The sequence below is a fragment of the Stigmatopora argus genome, chromosome 4, assembly GCF_051989625.1.
Source record: "Stigmatopora argus isolate UIUO_Sarg chromosome 4, RoL_Sarg_1.0, whole genome shotgun sequence".
Taxonomy (NCBI): domain Eukaryota; kingdom Metazoa; phylum Chordata; class Actinopteri; order Syngnathiformes; family Syngnathidae; genus Stigmatopora; species Stigmatopora argus.
Genome location: NC_135390.1, coordinates 11,376,767 through 11,399,899, shown reverse-complemented (window position 1 = coordinate 11,399,899; position 23,133 = coordinate 11,376,767). Strand labels below are relative to the sequence as shown.

Genomic DNA, 23,133 nt, shown 5'->3' with positions numbered 1-23,133 from the left:
TACAGCGAAAATGTTGGCTTTCTTTGTACATGCTCTATTTAGTCGTATTTAGTTGCATGCATAAAGATGCATGAGATTCAGTGCACCTTTGAGGTTGTGAGTTGGATATTGCTTCCTGATTGCAGTTCTCTTTTATCATCCGCATTTACAAGTCTTGATGTATGCTTCCACCGCAGTTTAGTTTAATGAAATAGTCCCTTGTGATGCTAACCAGTATTTTTATTTTTTCATGTTTATACCTTCTTTAAAGTGTAGCCATCTTCCCCCTCTAAATATTTGCTTTTTTGATTGGCAGCCAAACTGCGCGAGGCCTGTTTTGATCCAGGGAATGTGATGAATGGCACAAAAATGGGCACTGACTATAAACTTGGATCAATGGTTACATTTAATTGTGAGTCTGGATACTTACTGCAAGGCTATTCTACGCTGACATGCGTCATGGGGAACAGTAAGAGACCAGAATGGGACCGAAGCAAGCCAAGTTGTCAAGGTGAGAGAAAAAGCTACAGGGTCAGTATGCAGTGTTTTCTGAGTCTTTTGTGTGGAATAAATCACTTAAAGTACGCACAACAGACGCAATGGATCATTTTGAAATTATAACTAAAACGTACTTGAGCTGAAACAAAAGGTTTTGGGTGTGTAAAATAGATTGTGTATATATATATATAATGTATGTGTATATGTGTATATATGTATGTGTATATATATACATATGTATATATATATATGTATATATGTATATATATGTATGTATGTATATATGTATATATATGTGGTATATATATATATATATATATATGTTTTTTTCAGTACAAACCAGTGTGTGTTACTTATACAAGCCTTAAACATACAAATGCACGTATATAAACCTTCAATATACTTATATAGGCCTTAAACATAAATTATAATACAAAATATAGCACTGAGCAACTTACGAACAAATTCAACTTATGAACAATCGCTCGGAACCTAACTCGTTCGTAAGTAGGGGAGCATCTGTATACATATATACATATGTATATATATATATATATATATATATATATATATATATATATATATATATATATATATATATACATATGTATATATATATATGTGTATATATATGTATATATGTATATATGTATAAATGTGTATATGTATATATGTATAAATGTGTATATATATATATGTGTATATATATATATATATATATACATATATATATATATATATATATATATATATATATATATATATATATATATATATATATATATATATATATATATATATATATATATATATATATATATATATATATATATATATAAATTCGTTCATCTTCTGCACTGCGTAGGAAGGGATTTTGCTCTGCATGGAAGGCACGAACAAGCTATTCATGACTTTTTCATTCTCTGAACCATGCTCTGTTTATAACTATAACCGACATTCAATTTAGTAGTTTCACCTTGAAGCTAAATTTTAACTGACATTTCCAAGTTGAAGTCTAATGGCCTCAGCTGCCCAATCAATGTACGGCTTTTAGATGTCCATCTGCATAATTCGGCAAGTAATTAAATAATTTTCCAATAAATTGAAAAATAAATGTGCAGTTACATGCAGGGATGCGGTAACCCCACACACCCTTTCTATGTTGTGAATTACGGAGGAACACGCATACTATAGTTAGCAGCCAGCCCACTGACAAATAAAGTTACCGTGGTCAATTGAACCCAGTGCCAAACAATTGCATCACAGGGATGTCATCTTTTTTTGTATTCAAAATGCAAAATGGCCATATGGATAAAAAAATACTGTCCAACATATGTTCGTGTTTCCAAAGTCCAGATGTCTTTTGTTTAGGTCTGTCTTGTCTATTCCAGCAATGTGTGTTTGTCACTGCATCACAAACAGGTTACAGAATTTCACTTACGTACCCATACTATGTTCTGTGATCTATGGTGCTGTAAGGCTCTTGCAAGTGTAAAACACCTCACACTGCAAGTGTTTTAAAAGGGATCTGTCAGTGTTTAGTAGGTCTTGACTCAAAGACTTTGTTCAATCACTATGTCCTTGTAATGTTTTTGAATTTCACTGATTTATAATTTTTTTTTCCAGACAATACCATCACCAATCTCCAAGAATTGGTTGCAATATTTTATTCTTAGCTTTAGTAGAGACCCCTTCCCCCTTTTTTTGTAAAGGCATTTTTGACCATTTTCATATTGAGTCTTGCAGCCATGCTGCATACATATTTGGAAGCATTATTTCGTGGTTGTTGAAGGATGACATTTTGATGTATTTGGGGACTGAAACACTTTCCAGGCTGCCTTTATTCCCCTTTGGGTTTTAAACATGTAAACATAAATCAGCCCTCCTTGTCTATTTAGAACACACAGTGGTTTTTGAAAAAGTCCCAGACGTGTCTCTCAAATGACAAATTGTTTTGGCATCCCCATACTATGCTGTATATATGTCAGCAAGTAAAAAAATCCAATGGTGACTTCTCATCTCATTTTGTGATATAAATGCTTACGTGTGCACTTGCTGATAGCACAATATCACTTTATTTCCCCAGGTATTGGAAGCTGATTTTTTACATTTGTTAACTGTATCGCTCTTTGTTCCATTCCTGTCACCAAAGCTCCCTGTGGTGGTCACTTTACTGGTTCAGAGGGCACTGTGCTTTCCCCCAACTATCCACATAATTACACCAGAGGCCAGAGCTGTGTGTATGACATCTTTGTTCCAGGGGACTTTGGTAAGCCTTTTAAAACATTTTCAAAATAGTTGAGTTTGGAAAGTACTTACTCAATGTCTATAGCCCATTTGTACAGTCTGTATATTTTAATTGTGTGCCGTCTTTTGAATATGGGCCTTCACAAAGCTATGAGGGCGGCCTGGTGGAGTGAGTGGTTAGCGCGTAGGCCTCACAGTGGGGGAGCTGGGTTCAAATCCAGGTTGGTAGACCTGTGTGAAGTTTGTATGTTCTCCCCAGACCTGCGTGGGTTTACTCTGGGTACTCCGGTTTCCTCCCACATTCCAAAGACATGCATGGTAGGCTGATTGGACACTCTAAATTGCCCCTACGTATGAGTGTGATTGTGAATGGTGGTTTGTCTCCTTTTGCCCTGCGATTGGCTGGCCACCAATTCAGGGTGTCCCTCGCCTGGCCAGAAGTCAGCTGGGATAGGCTCCAGCACCCCCCACGACCCTAGTGAAGATAAAGCGGTTCAGAAAATGAGATGAGACTACTACCCACATACAACCCAATATTTTTGTGGTCCATTTACGCAGGATATACTTTTTTTTTATTGTGTCTACATTTTAACACGATATATTTTATTTTTATATACATATTTTGAGGTAAAGTTTATAGGATAGTGTTTGTTTTGCTGTAACTTCTACCTGGAATTTATGGTAGTTAAGCATTTGTTTTTTCTGAAATATGGGTTTATCTATCCAACTTGGGGGGAATAAAATGTGCATACTACCTGAAGTGGCATGTCAAAATGCTAAGTAGTTACAAGCAATAGACACTGGGGAAGCAGTACTTACATTGAGCCAACAGGTCATCTCTGAATGCAAGGTTCAACTCTACAATATGGTCCACCAGTTTGAATTGCTCATCTAATAACCTGACAAAAACCTAAAACATTAATAAAATAGTTCATACTCAGCGGAAATGCTAATTATTTAGAAAAACTCCACAACTTTGACACTTGTTGGGCATTTGAGACTACATATGACAATGGCCAGCAATTCTAAGTCTGAAGGTCGTGGGAAGATTATATTTACATGACAACTCGAAAGAAGCTGAAATAAATATCTCTCTTTAGGTACATGGACAGTGTAGAAACAAACTAGGGTTTCTTTTAAAGACTCCTGGAATTTATTTACCTGTAAGGCAAGCACACTTTATCAATAAAGGCAATTTACTGTGCTGCATAGAAATGATAAAAGAAAGCAGATAATATGAACACGGTTTGAAAGAAATAAGGCATACATGGATTTATTTTGGTCTGTTGTGTGGGCAAAACTGTATTAGAGCATTTAATTCATCTATCATCATCACCCTTTCAGCCATACCCATTACAATGTTGCCTGTTGCCATGCTCTGTGTCAAAAAAGTCATACAAGTGATAAAATAAAGGTTGGATAAAAAATGGGCTTTAAAATCATGCCGGCAACTGAGTTTGAACTTCGAAAGTCATTTCCATCTTATTCCCCAAATAATTATGCTCTTCTTTTAGTTTTTAAAGATATTCATGCAATCTGTCCAACCTCTTCAGCCTAATTATGACAGAGGAAACCCACACTGTAATTAAAAACACAGAATCAGGTTAGGAAAGTCACAAGTGCGCCATCATTCTTTGATACTCAGCACTCATGGCTGTTTGGTGCTTTCCACCATTCCAAAGCCATTAAGGTACAATGTGCATCTGTTTTGCCCTTTAATTTTTAATTAATGTCTGAAATAATACGTGCAGTCACATTTCAAACAATACTGCTCCTTCTTTTTTGAAATGCTGAATTATTCATGGCACTCAATCTTTGCCTAGGGCACTGCTTGTAAACATACGTGCATACACGTTCACTGGTCAAAAGGAATTCACTAGTTCAGCTTTCAGTGTTTCATCTTTTGTGCTAGCATACATCCAATAATGTATGATGTTTGCATATCACCAATGTTGGTACCAAACAACAACAAATAAAGACAAACTCTTTGTCATGGAAAAGATTCATCCAAGTGCCAAAGAAGCACGTTTTATTTTATTTATCACTTAGGGAATGGTTTCTGTGCAGGTATTTTTTTCTTAAATCTTCAAAATGGACCGATTGCGCTAATAAAAATGTAAGATTTTTCACCAAATGATTTGAATAGTTGTGTTTGGGAAGACTTTGTGAAAATCACCATGACCAAATTGTATTCATAGAATGCGGTTAAATCCAATATTCGGAGATTGAACTAATATTAGGGGACGTAAATTTAAAAAATGAGATATTAATGTTGTCATATAAATACTTTTAAAAAATGTATTTAATTCCTGTTGATAAAACTGATAAGGGGCGTTTGAGCGTGTCGGGCTCACAGTTCTGGGTCCTGGGTTCATATCTAGGCAGTCCCAGAACATAAACGAACTTGTATTCATCCTTAAGTATATGTGCAAAATGTATATAGTAGCATATGCATAATTAATTGCCATGTGATGTCACAAAGAACTGACGGATTGTACTAATAAATATGAGCTGCAACTAGATTGGCACAGAAAGACTGAGTGAGCTTGTGCAAGGCAAATTGTGTAACTGCAGGAGAGAGACTGCCGCAACGAGAATAAGCAAGATGGTGAGGCATAATGAGTCAGTGGCTTTTAATGAAGCAAACTGAAAGAGAAAAAAAGCACTGCTGAGAACTATCATGAAAACCTTCACCTCAAGTATGACTCTTGTGTGATGTTATATGAATTCCATGCATTCAGCTTTGCCAGGCACTTATAGCAATATATACGAGACATTCCATTTTAGGACTTAATCTTAGGAAATCTGTTTTCTGTTTTGATAGAATTTTTATTTTTCATCATTTTTTTGTATTCATACAAAGGGAAATACAGTCCTACATATACTACAACACAAAAGCAAATTCACTTTTTCTGAAAACTGCCAACTTCCCAATGCCCTTTATGTGATCAAGGATGCTTGCAATTACATTCACCTCAGTCACTTTATTACCATGAAAGGTATAAGAATGAAAGCTCATACAGAACAAGAGTCACGACTCACGCCCAAGCATACAGATGCACACATTCACACATTCACACACCCACACTGACAATGGCTGTTTGATCGAATTTTGAACCTAATTATATACGTCTTTGCACTGCCATCTGAACTTTTCCATTTTTTTTTGGTATCACTATTCCTGTAGCTCGTATTAATACTGTGGCTAAATATATGCGAGGAAAAAAAGTTGCCTTAAACAATGAATCTGAATAACACCCAAAAAGTTTCGTTAAACAATGATTGACTAAAAAGTCCCCTTAAACAATGATCATGACTAACACCAAAAAAAGATTGCATTCAACTACTGAGCTTCTACAGTGGTACAATTATTTGTACCTCATGTGATTATAGTCAACATTTTCAACAGATTGCTGAAGGATCAGAACTGATGTGGAAAATTGACTGATTAGACCAAACATAATTGTTTCTTATCAGTCTTTGCTTACGTATGTTCTGTCAAGGTGATAATCATAACACCACATGAAGTGTGAAAATCCTAAAGTATAGTAGTAGTATGTATTATGTTATTAGTATGTATACATATTTTCTACACTATAAGGCACAACTAAAAGACTTAAATTTTCCCAAAAGCGAGGAGTTTGCCTTATAATCCAATGCGCCCTATACATGGATCCATATTGGTAAATCATTGTATGAAATTCCGTTTAGCACATCTCCATCTTATTTATGTATAAATATATATGGGGGCGTGTGTATGTATGTACAGTTGCAAACATTAAGGACTTTTTAATATATATAGTGGGTAAAAAAAGACAGTAGTTGGCAGTTATCTTCGCAGAAGAAGGAGGGGTGAACTTTGCTCAAAACTGAAGCCAAATGGGGATTGTGCAGTGTGTGCCAAGGTGAAGCCACTAACCCTCTGTCAAATATACTGATGCAAGTTTGCTGTGATAATGGGCCATTAAAATTATATGCCTCTCTGCTTGCTTTGGTTTTGGCAAATGAGTCTCTGTTTCATGTCAGAGCCCACAATCTCGGAAGGCTTATGATGCCATACAGCAAAGATGACAGGTGCGTCTTTATGAACTTCATTGCAAGAAGGGCTAACATGTGCTGCCTCTTTAAAAAAAAAAAACTTTTAGCCTTCGTCTGTGTCTTGTTATTTAACGCCTTACTTGTGCTGCCACATCATTTTCTCTGTTTTGAGCTGCATACCACTATTGCATCAGGTATGTGGTACCATAGTTTGCCATGAAAAATATTAAAGCTGCCTTTTTTTTCTCTGTTTTGAGATGCATACCACTATTGCATCAGATATGCGGTACCATAGTTTGCCATGAAAAATATTAAAGCTGCATTTTGATTGATTCCTACAAGCTTTTCCAGCCTCACTAATGTAAGACCTGTGTCGTTGGGGGAAAAAAACCTAACTCAACCCCACTGAATCATGGGGCGAATTAATGCTTGTTATACCTTAGGTGTGTGAGTCAACCTTATTTATTGCACATTCTTTTATTCTGCATTTTTGAATAATTTGTAGCTTAGGTTGACAAATATCAAATGAATATTAGTATTCTCAAGATGTCATCTCTTTACAGCACCCACCTCTAGAATTGTGTGCTAAATTCCCTTGGCACCCTTATTTGCAGGAACCTTTTAAGTTCAGTTTCTTCATGCCTCTTAAGTTCTCATCTCATCTCATTTTCTGAACCGCTTCATCCTCATTAGGGTTGCGGGGGATGCTGGAGCCTATCCCAGCTGACTCCGAGCCAGAGGCGAGGGACATCCCAATCGTAGGGTACAAGGAAACAGACAACCATTCACGCTCACACTCATACCTAGGGGCAATTTAGAGCCTATCATGCATGTTTTTGGAATGTGGGAGGAAACCGGAGTACCCGGAGGAAACCCAGGCAGGCCCGGGGATAACATGCAAACTCCACACAGGTGGACCGACCTTGACTTGAACCCAGGACCCCAGAGCTCTGAGGCCGACACGCTACCTATTAAGTCACTATAGTTATTTTACCTCCTCAGGGTTAAAGAGCTGTTATTCTTCAAATAATTCTTAGAATGTATTGTGTAAATGCCAAATATACTGATAACATAAAAATCTCAAACTTTCCTTTTCATACAATACTGTACTTTACAAATCCCCAAAACTACACTGTTAAGGGTTTTCTCAAATGAATACATTTATTACAACAAATGTATTACAAAAATTGGTATATTTAAGCACAATTCACATGCCATGCTAAAAATAAAAATTGCACGGTATATTCCTTGATGAACACTTTTTTTAAATTTGATTTAAACTTTATGAACAGGTCACATCAGTTCAAATTGGCTGCGCTTCAGGAGCCATATAGAAGTTTACTTTCTAGGGCAGAACAAAACACATTCTTCGTCTTTCAAAATTACTTGGGCTGAGATGTTCACTCTTACAGGCTGTTCACAAGCTGTATGATTAGCATTTACGTAATTTTCCGCCTCAGTGGTATACACAAGCTTTCAGTTAATCCATCAACAATGCCCTAAAGCGAATGAAAATTCAGAAAACACGTGTGATCTAGGGGATGATTTTCTTCTGCTCTTTAGGAGGACGATCAAATGGATGTGGGAACAAGAATAGAAATGGAAAGAGCTTTTATAAGATGATGACATTTCTCTTTCCTGTCGTACGTACTTTGATCAGCTCATCTGCAATATACGGTTTTGTTGTTTGCAAGGACATCCCTCTTTTTACCCCTTAATTGGTATTATAATAGAGTAATTAAAATAAAATCTGAAAGTGCAGTGAATGTTTATAGCACTGAAATAGAATCAATCCGAAACGTTGATTTCCTTTTCCTTCCTGGTCTTTATTTCACCTCAATGGCTCTCCGTTGAATTGCACTAATGTTGAAACTCAAGTAATTTCTTCTACTTTTTAAACTATTGTTTACTTTTTTGTAGCCTTGTATGTGAAATGTTGCTCTTCAACTATCCACCTTATCTAATACTCTAGATGCAAACCTGACGGAGCTGCTTAAAGATTTAAAGATAATGTCATTTTCAGGGACGTGTACTCTAGTGTTTTCTTAGCAGATGCATTGGTGTTTGTCACATGTACATAAAGGCATACAGTAATTATAATAGAGCATTCTTGCACCAGCATTTATTTTTTGGATAAACCCCACCAATGCACCATTCCTATATTTAGGCAGTCATGTAGACACAGGAATGATGACATGAAACGACAGGTAAATCCACAACATATTGGAGGATTTTAAATTAAAAACATTTCGTCATTTCTTGAGTTACATTTTTTAGGGAATGCAAAATGGTAGCTTTTCACAGACTGAGTGTTGAAAGAAACCAGGTGCAGTCCAGGAAATGAATGCATAATGAATTGCTTAGAAAATCAGATGCCAAATGCACACATTTGCACACCACCCATTTTGTTCTACTTTTGCCCTTCATGTATAATATATTTTGTTCATGCTTATGAAACATGCTTACAATAAGAAACATTTCACAAACTACTAATATTTACGTGGAACCTATAGTACGTACATTACTTTTATACATACCTGAATCTAATACTGTGTCCAATAAATGTTGTTATGTGAGTCGGAATAAGTATTTTTAAATATGGTTTTAATAATAACACATACTAATATAGTATAACAGTTAGAGTATATACCTAGGTATTAGTATTGTGGGCGTGAGTGGTTGTTTGTCTCAGTTTGCCCTGCGATTGCCTGACAACCAATTCTGAGTGTCCCCGCCTACTGCCCACAGTTTGGATAGACAGTTGGCTGGATAGACTCCAGCACCCCCATGACCCTTGTGAGAGCATGAGAGATAGTATTTTCCTTATGTCATTATATGATTGGCAATTCTGTATTTCTGCATTAGCTTATTTCTTTCTTTAATAATATAAGTGAAACATTCCTCACTCTATGTGGTCCAGAATGTTTTCAGCAACAAACACTAATTGATACATTTTTTCTTCCCATTTTTGAAAATGATTACTTTCAAGTTAGATTGATTATAAGAATAAGGTCAACTTAAAATTCCACATGATTGCCAAATCCAAGCTCTGCTGGGATATCAGTGTGAGTTTCAGCGATGCATAAATATCAAGATTTGACACCCAGCTAGGTGTGTAAATGCAATTGGAGAGACTTAACTGCTTTGGGATAAATCCAAGTGAAGATGCAAGCGTGGAAATGTTTTTCATTTTCCAACTGCATTGCACTCTATAACCATGACTATGCCCAGAGGACAAAAGATTCGTCACAGCCCTGCATAAATTAGGCAACAAATTTACAATGATTTATTGACTTAATATGTGGACGTGATTACGGCAGAGGAGCAGATTGGAGACACGCATGGCTGGCTTTAGATTAGCTGTAGATATGAGCGACATTTCTCTTCTGAGAGTGTGTAGTAGCTGTGAATAGTAGGGAGTGTGTTCAAGATAGTACCGCATGCTAATGCCTCTGCACTGAGCCATCCCTCTGGGTAAATCTATCTTCTATTCAGATTCTGGCCAAGCCCTGGGCACTCCTATCAGATATAGAAATAGGGTTGAATTGGGCTGCTCTAGGTTAATGTTCTATGTACGGTATATATCATCTGTCCAGGTGGATATTTGTATTTGATTTAACTTTGGGAGTCCCTATGGTTGTTCATATGTAATTATAGTGACATATCAGAGGTGTTGAGACTACCGCTAGGGGCCCCTTAGCACATTTTCCCCCTACAGCCTAATGTTAATTGTCCAAAAATATTTGGGTTGCACAGCATGAAAACTTTTGGGGTTGAAAAGGTAGTGTGGGTGTGCCCCAGATAACGACTGCCTCCTACTAATTCATAATAACTATAAAAAAGTGTTTAATATGGCACCTATTAATAACATCCTGATGAATAATGACAGTTCAACCCAGAAGAAAATAAATCACATTTCTTCACTTTCTGCTCTCTGTCTACTGTAAGTGCTACCTGGTCTACTTTTGTGTCATGTTCTCTATTTCCGTGACCGGCGCAAGTCTGGCAACGAAACAAGTTAGCTAATGCACTAACATGAAAAGCAAAGATTAATTCTTTATGAAAATCTAGATGCAGCAAATTTTTTTGAATTTGAGATTTTACTAAATCATAGGTCTGAATGACTTGGGGAAGAATTATCAAGACAATATTTGCTTCATGGGTTCCTTTTTGTTGGTTTGATTTAATAAAATGCTCCAATGTCAGGCTTGGCCCATGCCTCCTTTGATTTTTCTGTACATGCGTACTTGCGGGGGCTTTGGAGGAGACTGTTTTGCAACACCTAGTGGGCATGTATCTTGGACAAATGTCAAAGCATGTATTCTAAGGTAGCCAGAGCACTCACTACCTTTATGACTATACTCTTAGTTTTCTTTGGCATGCAATTCAGATCATTCTATGTAACATAAGGTAAATCATTGTTTTGTGCAGAGGTTGGACAACACATTTTCAGTGTATTCTTTAATTGTATATATTCTTCATTTTCTTGCTTGCAGTGTTATTTGGCCAGTTTGTGGTGTTTCATACATTGCCCAGTGATGTTGTGGATATATATGATGGTTCTTCCACGGATGCTTCACTTCTCTCTTCGATTCATGGATCCCATTCAGGTACAAATATACAATGCCATATGATGTTCTTGAGTAGTTGTACGTTTCACTGCATCAAAGGCGTCTATATTTGTGAAAATCAAATATTTCTTTCTCATAAAGGACAGAATCACACCTCAAATAAAACATCTCACCAGATGAGTAAAATAATAAATCTGAAGCACTTCATTCATACTGCTCCAGTAATGTTAAAATAATAATAAACAAGTAATCATGAGAATAAAATAAATTCTTGGATCCCTAATAAACAATGCAAGTCACCTGTTGACGATTTTTTTCACCCATTGTTTGAGACTATGATACAATACAAAGACAAATGTATTTTGTTTTTTTCTCTCCTTAAATATTTGAATTTTTAAATGTAAATCATTTTGGAAACTACACGTTTGTTCAATCTGGCTGAGACATCAAACACGAGAAAAAAATGGGATGGCTATTCATGCTTTTTGCATTGAGACATATTGTGTAGTAATAATGTTGAGCATGTCTAATATGCTTCTAAATTACAGGGGAAACACTCCCGTTGAGCTCAGGAAACAAGGTAACACTTAAGTTTACCGCAAATGGAACCGACACAGCAAAAGGATTTCATTTTGTTTACCAAGGTATGGCTTCTTCACAAAAACTGTTTTTTAAATTTTGACGTGTCCTAGTTGACCCTCACGGTGCAATAAATAATATTGCTAGATCTTTTTCCTTATTTTTTTAAGTATACTTCAACTTGGCACCATTTCTGAATTGGCAGAAAACACGAGATAAATCCCATGCTATCAAAGTACTTATCCAGGCACACCAGAAAACAATAATGCATAACACACGTGGCGTCTCGTGATGTTCTAACCATTCCCCTCTGCCTTCTTTGTCTTTCTGACTCATCCCCCATTGTCTCTGTGTCAATCATGCCTACCCCCTCCTCTCCAATTTCTATATTTGTCTACTCTTGCTTTCATCTCCTTCCTAGCCGTCCCCAGGACAAGCGCCTCTCAGTGTAGCTCGGTCCCGGAGCCTCGTTTTGGGAAGCGTTTAGGGAATGACTTTGGCACGAGTATGGTTGTCCTCTTTGAATGCAATCCAGGCTATACGCTACATGGCGCCAGTGCCATCAAGTGTGAGGCTGTGCCCAATGCACTGGCCCAGTGGAACGGCACTGTGCCCACATGTGTTGGTAAGTGGGCTCTTCTTCATATAAAAGGCCTTTCACCTGTATCAAAACATTGATTGTTTTCTTTTTGGCTGGAAATAGTATGGGTTATATTTTAAAGCAAAAGTACATTTAAAAATGGAAAAGTGAGGTCACCCCAACCCAATGTGAGTATTTTTACTAATTTATACATTATATGTAGATGTAATCTATTAAAGTGACACATGGTTTTTATAGCATAATTTGATTAGCAATCTATTGTGCAATCTATCTATAACTGTTTTTTTGTATCTAAGGAATTAATTTTAATATTCATGATTTCATTTTTTTTATTTTTACCAAAACTCTCAAATGTGTCTTAATTTTTTGGCATGACCTAGTCATACCATGCCTACACTTTAGATGCTTTGTCAGCACCCAGTTTTTACCAAAACATAGCATATTCAGCAGGACTTGCACTCTGTTTGACAAGGACAGTGAAATTTAATGGTGGACACGTGGATAAAAAGTGGCTGTGTCAGCCAATGAAATTTCCTAGTTGCGCGAGGTAGACCTTGAGCCAGGGATTTTCAGTTTTCACAGCTACATAAGAGAAGCAGTGCAATAAGTGGATCCATTCTTAATGTTTCCATAATTAGCTGAAGGTCAAACTTTCAATAAATGGTTTCACATTCGGATCATCATCGTCATCATTATGAGAATATCACAGGCTATATCTCGTGAGACAAGATCGCATAGTGTACAACTTTGGAACTGTTCAAAAACATTTTTTTTAATTGTATACTGATAATTGTGATAAATGTGATGAAACCCAGAATTTGAAATTATGCGTGTAAAAACATTACATTACTTAATTTTGCATCACTAGAACCGGAAGTTGTTCGGGGTCCGCAGACGTTAACTTTTGGTGACATTAGGTCAGTGGTGAAAATTTGATTTTGGAATTACTTTGGCGGTTTATGTCATTCCTGCTGATAAAACTTTGATGAGAATGACGATTGTTAATATAGGGAACATAGTTATAAATGAAAAGATTTTCAGATGGTGGTGTCCCTTGAAATTATTTCAATGCAAAAAGTGTTGGGAAACACTGGTCTAGTGAACTGACATTATAGTAGTTTAATGTGTTGTTGTCATTTAATACTCAATTGGTTGCTTGAAAATGGTTTGTTCTTTGAACAAAAACAAAAAACAAAAAATTGATGGTTTGAAAAGCACACACACTTCCATTATTTAGTCATTCATTTTCTATTCTGCTTATCTCAGCCAACTTTGGATAGTAGGAGGGGGACATCTTGAATTGGTTTCCGGCCAAATGCAGGGTACAATGAGACAAAGAACCATTCCCTCTCACACCTAAGGACAATTTAGAATGTTCGAGCAGCCAACGATGCATGTTTTTGGGATGTGGGAGGAAACCAGAGTACCTGGAGAAAATCCATGGAGGCGCAAAGAAATCATACAAACTCCACACGGAAAGGTCGGAAACACCAGGGATTGAACACTTCCATTTTTGTCCTGTTGATTTTATTGTGAAGATTAGTCTATTCTCTTGTAGCGAGACACTAAGAAGAAATTGTACATTCCACATTTTAACATTTAAAGCATTGCAAAAGATCTTCCCTAGACTCTTTAAACTATTGCATTTACTACACTTCTTGGGAATTAATTCGCAATCATTCTAAGTACTCACTGCTTATCTCAGTTCTCATTTACTTGAAATTAACAAGGATATTTTACGAAATAAAACTTTAGGTTTTTTTTTAATTCTTGGCTCATCTTAAATGCTTAGGTAGCAGAGCATAAACAAATAATAAATCATTTATATTGTGGGTGCTAAGACATGCATAAATGTGCAGCATGCTCTGATTCATTTTCAGCAAGCCAGCACCATGGAATTCATAGTGACACTTGCGTAAACAATTTAGCAGTCCCAACCAGTGCATCTTAACATTTTGTTTTGTTGCTCTAATTTTAAGAGTGAAGGCTATTTAAAAAATGTTTGTATGCACGTTTATCCAAAAATGAAGGCAACATTCCCATAGTCTTTTCCCATACATTATTTCTTTTTCACATTTAAGCCTTTTTATTGAAAGACGACATATGCTGCTTTGTTACATTGCCTGGGAGATTATGAAGGGGAAATTGTCCCTTTAATGCTGAAAATTTAGAGCCTTGAAATAGTGCAACTAAAGTAAATGTAGGAATTTGCATTCTCAGAAATATCCAATGTATGATAATGTAGGTATTACGTACTTTGATTGCTTACATATCCAGCCACACTCATTCTACAATGTAACTATAGAAGAGGGCATACATTCGCTACTATTTATGCAATAATAAATAACACAAAGTGAACTTAAATCATTCGTTAATTCACAACAGAGAAATATAAATATCCTTTTGATTCAAATAATTAAAAGTCACTGTGAAAACACATAAGACAGTTCAAACAATGTTTCATCATATGAAGCCTCCATGCTCGTCTACGTGCAGTAACTCTGAATTATGAGTTTGTCACAGATTGAGATGGGTAGGGAGCTCTCATACTTTTATGAGTCTCATGATTTCTAATCTTGCGTTACAAATTATGTGAAGTGACAGCTCAGGGGACTCAAAGGAGCAGTTAAATCAAAGTGAAATTTCAAGTCTTTCTTTGAGATACATCTGCAGTTTCCTGGTAAGATTTTGAACTCAGGTTAGATGCGTTTTTGGAATCTTGAAACCTACATTTCACCTGTTCCTAAACAGTTCTCTAGGGGCAAACACAAAATATATGTATTGAACCTGCAGCTATTGGGGGTAATGCAAAAGAATATGTAACACACTTAAAGTATGTTCAGACCCCGAAGGAAAAATGGCCGAGTGTTTATTTTACCTACAATTAATAGTTGTCTCATCTTGTACATGCCTAATAGATACTGGAGGTACTTATGTAATTGGGCTTACCCAAATTTGACAATCCAGCAAGCATAATGACTTAATAATAAAAAGCATGGTCATGAAAACCAGTAGAATATTTAAAACGGTTCGTAATTATTTTATTTGACGCACTAGGAGAAATACTCTAGTGCTGCAAAGACATATTCAGCGTTGATTTATGCTCCCAGCAGGGGATAACATTTCACTTAAAGCTGAACTGTTTATGCATGCTGCAAGACACAGTTTTGTGGTGCCATATAAACCCTTCTTGGTATTAAATTATGTGGGAACGGATGTAAAATTCTACTCTCAAACTCTCCAAAATGAAAGACAGCTTTCCACAGCTCTAGCTAGTTTATTGTCTGTTGAGTCTTTATCATCTGGCATTAAATGGATACATTTTACAGATGATCATTAAGTCAATAAGTGTTGGTTTAAAGCAGATGTGTCAAACTCTTTCATTTGAAATGAGTAGATATGTGGTCTAATAAGCTATAAATAACAGCCACAACACATATACACAAGTACAATATTCACATTATGTAAATAATGAAACTGATCATCTTTTTTCATTTGGTACGGTGGTCCGCCTCACAGTTCCGACATCGACACCATGCTAGCGTGCATATTCTTTGGGGTCTCTGTTGTCCTCCCACATCCCAAAAAGATGCCTGGTAGGCTGGTTGAACACTATAAATTGTCCCTAGGTATGAGTGTGAGGTTCAATGGTTGTTCCTCTCCTTGTCCTTGTTACCCATCTCTGCCCATCGTTGCCCGGGATAGGCTCCAGCACCCTTGCAACCCTTGTGAGGATAAGCAGAATGGAGGGATGAATACTGTACATAGCCACATCTGCCTGAAAATTTGACTACTTCGTTTTTATTATCACTCCATAGAAACTCAAGTCCGAACTTTTCACCAAGAAAGTGCTGTATATTAGAAAAGCCACAGGAAGTACAGACGCTCCCCTACTTACGAACATTCAACTTACGAACAACGGTACATACGAACATGTCTGCAAATTGCGTTTAAGTCAAAAAATGTTCGTAAGTCCAATTTTGTATTTTTTCCGAGTAGTACTTCTTTCCGCCGCTAATACCGACGCCTGGCGCTGTGAGGGCTCAGCTCACCCAGCATCTACCTTCTTCGTTGCAATGCGGAAGTGCGTGAACGTATCTCCAGTGGGCAAAGAACCTTTTTCATTTGTGTCATTAAATATCTCGTGCATCCATTATTGAATATGGTTGGTAAAAAGCGAAATGCTTCTATTGAGGGAGTTGCAAGGAAGATGCAAGCCATTTCATTTGAAACGAGTGGCAATAATAACGAAGCTTGATGCGGGTGAGAGTGGTGAGGGTTTCACGGGCATACAACAGAAAGATCGAGCAGCAGGACCCAAATATTGAACGTTGCACAAAGTTTGCAAATCAATTGAATGATGCCATACAGTGCTACCGCATCATTTATGATGAAAAAAAAGAAGAAAACTGTGCAATCGTCGTTAGATCGCTTCTTTCGGCCAGTTTCTAGTAAATATCTCGCTCTCTAATGTATGTATACAGTACTGTATGTATTCTCTCCATTTTATTAAATGTTTTTTTCAGTACAAACCAATGCGGGTTACTTATACTAGCCTTAAACATACAAATGCACTTATATAAACCTTCAATATACTTATATAGGCCTTAAACATAAATTATAAAACAAAATATAGCACTGAATCAACTTACAAACAAATTCAACTTATGAACAATCGCTCGGAACCTAACTCGTTCATAAGTAGGGGAGCGTCTGTAATCATTTTCACAGGGTAAAGGTGACACAGCAGTGTTTTATCTGAAGTCAGCTTGTCTTGCCCCTGAAACATGCAATGTTTTAACCTTCTACAAATAGACAGTCAAATACATGCCCTTAGAGTAGTTTTCATCTTTAATTTGCAATCTAAAGCTTTTATTTAAGAATTAACTAGGCAGAATAATGGATTGGACCCATTGGCAAGCTGTTGCGGCCCTCGAGCCGTGCGTTTGACACAATTTGTAGTTGTATTTAAAATCTGTTTCCCTACTCCCACAGATGAGTCTATCACTTTCTGTATCAATATTTTCAGTTCCCTGTGGAGGAGTGCTGACGGGCCGCAAAGGCACTATACTTTCTCCTGGATACCCAGATCCATATGCAAACTATCTGAACTGTGCCTGGAAAATAGTTGTTCCAGAGGGAGCTGGCATCCAGGTAAACTACCACTGCCCTGTTTCATATTCATGTTTCAATTAACTAGACTTTGTGTAGCATTCATGTCTGTATTGAGTGTATCACAAACCTGTGTACATTTTGCCTTTTTATTAGATTCAAGTTGTGACCTTTGCAACAGAACACAATTGGGATTCGCTGGATTTTTTTGACGGAGTTGATGGAAATGCTCGGAGACTTGGAAGCTACTCAGGTAAAACTAATTCAAGTGAATGTCATATGGCATCTGGAATGGCAAGTCAGAGATCACAAGTTCGTGGAAGCAGCACAAATGTGGTGATGGACCATATGACATTTGATATGCTGTTTTCGAGCATGGTGTAAAACTAGATATATATCATAAACGTCACCCCTACAAAATCCTCCCCTGTGTGCAATGAGCCTGGAGCTCCAGCTAATGCCATTGGTGCTCTATCCTCACATTATATCAACAGATCACAGACCACAATCTCAAGTAAACCCATCTGAATTGTAAAAGTGAAATGAAAATTAGAAATTATCTTAGAATTTCATCAAGGAGTATATATGCAATTTAGTAAATATTTATAATCCTGAAGGGTTTGAACTAAGGATATTATACAAAATTACAATACTCAGAGGATTAATCCTGTTTCATGGTTTGGGAAGGCAGAATAATGCCACCCATTTTAGAACCCAGTTAAAACCGTATATTTGCAGATGTTGCTAACTCACAACATCCAGTATTGAGGCTGGCTTAGAATTTGACGATGACCTGTCATATTTACAAAATAAAGTTAATATGCCCCATTCCTGCCTCCATTTCCTGAATGCGGTCGTGACTGCATGCAGCAACGAGGCCCCAGAGAGAAACAGAGCACATAAGAATATTATAGAGAGGGAGGGACAAAGTTAAACAGAAATTGTCACATTTTGCCCTGAAAGTACATGTTCATCCAACCGCATGGGAGCAACTTCTAAATGTGCCTATTGTGAAACAGTTTCCACACATTTTTCTACTGACAAACGTCCACTCTTGGTGGTGATGTCATTGAAATTGACATATTATTCATTTGAAATTGTTTGAGTTGCAATTGGGTTGGTGGAAATGTAAATATTAAATGTTGAAAGACAATACAGATATTGTGATTATGTACTTCAACCTTTATAATACAGGCACGACAATTCCCCAACTACTGAACAGCACTTCAAACAACCTCTACCTGACCTTTCAGTCTGACATCAGTGTGTCCTCTGCTGGCTTCCATTTGGAGTTCACAGGTATGAGGAAAAATAGCTTATCTGTGTGTACCCTGTTGTATTGTTTGTCTACTGCTATACAGTAATACCTTGCCATTTCACACTTCAACTTTCGCGGCTTCACTAAATCGTGGGGTTTTTTTGTGGGGATTTTTTTTTTAAGTTCATAAAAATGTGAAAATTCACGCTGAAACTTGCAAGCGGAAGCAACCCTTGCTACTAGGACTCAGCACTGAAGATTTTGATTTTTTAATTTTTTTTATTGGGGGTGACACTACTTTGCGTTTTTTCGATTATTACGGCCATGTCTGGTCCACATTAACTGTGATAATCAATGTATTATTGTAGATGTTGGAAAGGAAAAATACCGTAAAAGTCCCATGACTTGTTTGAGTGACAGAATTGCAGTTGACAGTTAGTTTTTGTGCTCTTCCGCCATTCTAATTAAGCTGTCCAAAATTCATTGTCTAATACAATTTTGCTTCTGGCACAATGGTGCTATAGTAGTTGAATGTCTGTTCACAATGGTCTCAGAATTAGCTTCTGATAGTAATGCCATAATAGAGTGTGGTTAAGTTACCAATGTTGGGGATGGGTATCTATAGGGTGATGTCAGACAACATGTTATGTTCATTGACCAGTTAAAATTTATATTGGTGCACTGGTGAAGAAATACTGCATCTACTACTCATAACACAATTGGCTCATAATTGCCTGGGGAGTAGGGGTAGAATTTGGCAGTCTAAAGTAAACATAGCTTCATTCAGTGTATGCATCAGAGCACATCTGGAAGGGCGGCATTGGTTCCGCACAGAGGGTTCACATTATTCAGCTCAATAAACGTCAGTAGGCACTGTGTAAATTAAACTCTTGGCTAAGCTTTCGAAGATTTGAGGTGGCAAGTGTAGGCATTTTTCTTTGTGATGAACTACCTCCTCTCATTGGTAAATTTTCAGGTTACAGCTTTCATATCTTTTATTTCATTATGAAAACACATTTCTGATTGTAGAACTATTCCAATTTGCTGAGAATGTACCAAATTAGACGTTTAAAAAATTTTCTTTGGCAATCACTACTTTTGTCTAGGTCTGAATTCCAAACCTTCAATTTTAGATGAGTTGTGCTTTTGATTTATTTCATCTCTTTGCCTGAGAGTGTAGCATTCCAAGTAGTGCTTCTGCCTCCCAACATGCATAGCCGGACTACTGATGTAAACTAATGTTCAAAGTCCTTGTTCTGTACTACTTATATTTTCAACTGTAGGTGATTCACTAATTTCCAGTTATGCAATGTAGTTTGTTTTCATGCAAGAATTTTAGTATAGTTCTGCAACCCAAATTAATAACCTTTGATTTAGAGAGACCTTACATATGTCATTAATCCATGAGGGGGTGGAAGCCTTTTCTTCTGCTTACACACCTCCCTGCCTCATTAGGGCCACCGAATTGTCAAAGATTATTTGGGGTTAAATTGCTGAAGCAGTAAAATTGTTTCACAGCAGAGCACATAGCACCACTTATTTTAATTGATCAGATTCTTCACAGAACCGACCACACTGATCTAACTCATCACAGACTGATATCTGATTCAAATTGGTTCATCTTTACAACTCCACCCGCTTATTTCCTAGACTTGGGTCAAGTCAAAGCATGACGACAGCTGCCAGAAACACTCACCTGTAATAAAATAGATTAATCTGTGAAAAAAAATGTATCTGCTATGAATGGTAAGGACATTCCTTAAGCCATGGGGCACACTCCCAACCTTCCAATGGAAAAAATAAAAACACTACATACCACGAACAACATTATATTATGTTTGTTTGAAAGGAGCATGATTTAAGAAGGACAGAAAATAATTAGATCTTAACCATAACAAAATAGAACAAGACACAAGTGTAACAAACAATCAATTGCCTCAAATACATAAAATCAATCTTGTCACAGTATATTTCCGTGCCGTCTGGCTAGCTGCCTGGAATCTTGTTCTCACTGCTAACAATGATTTCACTTCTCCACAGTCACACTGTGCTCAATTCCACAATGCCCTCCACTTATGTAAAGCATCTCAACGGTCCCTGGTTATTTCTTATTTTGCACTCACCGCCTCCACTATCATTAGCCACCACTTAGACAATTCTATTCTCAATACAGGTACTTTATTGCATGCAATGGTTATGTCTCACGTTTGTGGAAAAAAAGAAAAAGCTCACATGTTCACATCAAAGGTTCCACTGTGAAGTTGGCAGCAAACGTGGAATCGTAGTGCCAAATTAGTGTGTAGGGAGGGACAGCAGCAAAGAAGACAGTGCCATGCTTGACATAGACTCTGTTGTGCTACATGTCACACTGCGGGAATGCCAGCACGACATCTAAAGTCATACACTATTTTGGCAGCAGACTTTATTTGTAAGTGGCTTTGAATAATCTTTTTAAAATTATTTACTCTCGGCATGCTTTATGAAATGCTTCCATCTGCTGCTTTCACTTTGATATTATTATTATCACTACTGTTGTTATTGGATGACCCAAGAAACATAGTTGGTTGGATATTTTTACTACACCTCAGACATATTTGGGAATCTGGATGCTTTGATATACAGTACAGGCCAAAAGATTAGCCACACCTTGTTCAATGCAGCACAAATGATTGAAATTAAAATTAAATTCCACCAATTAACCCTGAAGTAACATAACTCTAAAATGAAACTCATCAAAAGAATGCCAAGAGTATGTAAAAAAACGATCCAAGCAAATTGTGGCTATTTATACTGGAGTATAAAACACCTTTTCAGTTATTTTCTTTTTCTTTTAAGTACATAACTCCACATGTTCATTTTTAGGTTAATTCTGCATGATTCATCAATATATAAATAGTCATGAAAATATAATTTAAAAAGCACAAATGAGAATGTGTCCAAATGTTTGTTTTGCACATGATCTCAAGGTTAAAAATGGTTGAACTATAATAAAGAAAATAATGTTTAAGCACAGGCAGGTTATATTTGCTGCCATTTTAGAATGAATGCCATGTCAGTTATACCGAAGCACGTTTTATCTAGAGGTAATGTATGGGTTCCCAGCCAGGATGTCAGAATCAGGCAGAAGGCTGCGGACTTATCAGTTTTAGGCTGTGGGGCAAAATGAAATGGTGTAGAAAGTTCTTTCTTTCTTTTCTATCTTGGACGTTTCACAATAGAACTGTCATACTCCACGGTTTAGTCCCAGTGCCCCGACAAGCTGCAGAACTGGTGCCTATGTTCTTTTCTTTTCCCTATTGTCACCTTCGTTTTTGCTCTTTTTTTGGCTGGCAGAGACCGTAGTATCTAATTTGTCCACATCCATGAAAGTTTGACCGGAAATGTACTGAACAGGGGAATGAGGCTTTTGTTGGCATTTAGTACTTTCAGCCGACTCTTCAACAAGCCCTCGGCAAACTGGTGTCAGTAGACCTTTCACTATACAGAACACTCTGGTTTACTGTCAATGCTATCTGGCCGGCACCCCCTGTAAAACCCACCTATAGAAACAATGACAGAAATGTCTATAAAATAGAGCAAGCTGGGATCCACAGATGGCTCACCGAACCAAAGGGCCAACAGAAACACCTTCAGTAACAAAACATCAAGTACTCCATATGGGATGTTTGTTTCTCTACAGAGTATATGATGTAGAAAAAAACAAGGCTATTTTTTCAGCTTGATTCATCCTGCAGTGTTTGTCCCTTTCCACATTTTAGTTAAAAATGATTTATGAGATGATACTGTGTAACATTAGAGACAGACCCATTTATAATACTATACTATATTACTAACAGCTCACCAGCTACTGGCCACTCAGCACAAATACAGAATGTCGCCAGTTTTGACTGATAATTGGCACTTTGAGTTATTACCGGTACAAGCATTCAAGGTAGAAGTAGGAGATGCCGTAGTAGTAATAGTAGTTGTAAAATTGATGGTAGTAGTAGTGGTTTGAAAATAAAAAATACAAGAATAGTCAAGACATGCTAAAAAGTAGAATTCATTATATGAGGTAACGCGCATATTTTCTTGCATTTGCTCATTAAATTTCAATGGCTTTGTTGCTTACTCAGACATTTTCTTTGCACAAAGTATACACAGCAGTTTTGCTTCTAAGGCTGGCGCGTATTGTCAGCCCTTTCCAAAAGAAGCAGGACTTGTGAGTCTGATATGATACGTTACCAAATAATTTTCACACTCACAAAAGC

At 36.9% G+C, this 23,133-nt stretch overlaps 1 protein-coding gene across 3 annotated transcripts in view; it reads left to right on the top strand.

Annotated features, from left to right (window-relative positions):
- Window positions 1–23,133, top strand: part of LOC144072859 (CUB and sushi domain-containing protein 3-like) — a 155,966-nt gene that overhangs the window by 64,973 nt on the left and 67,860 nt on the right. For all 3 annotated transcript variants that reach the window (XM_077598220.1, XM_077598219.1, XM_077598218.1), the window contains 8 exons: window positions 296–490; window positions 2,630–2,746; window positions 11,259–11,372; window positions 11,882–11,977; window positions 12,334–12,537; window positions 17,543–17,667; window positions 17,782–17,878; window positions 18,820–18,924. In XM_077598220.1, coding sequence (XP_077454346.1) covers window positions 296–490; window positions 2,630–2,746; window positions 11,259–11,372; window positions 11,882–11,977; window positions 12,334–12,537; window positions 17,543–17,667; window positions 17,782–17,878; window positions 18,820–18,924 — 1,053 coding nt within the window. The remainder of the gene's footprint in view (window positions 1–295; window positions 491–2,629; window positions 2,747–11,258; window positions 11,373–11,881; window positions 11,978–12,333; window positions 12,538–17,542; window positions 17,668–17,781; window positions 17,879–18,819; window positions 18,925–23,133) is intronic.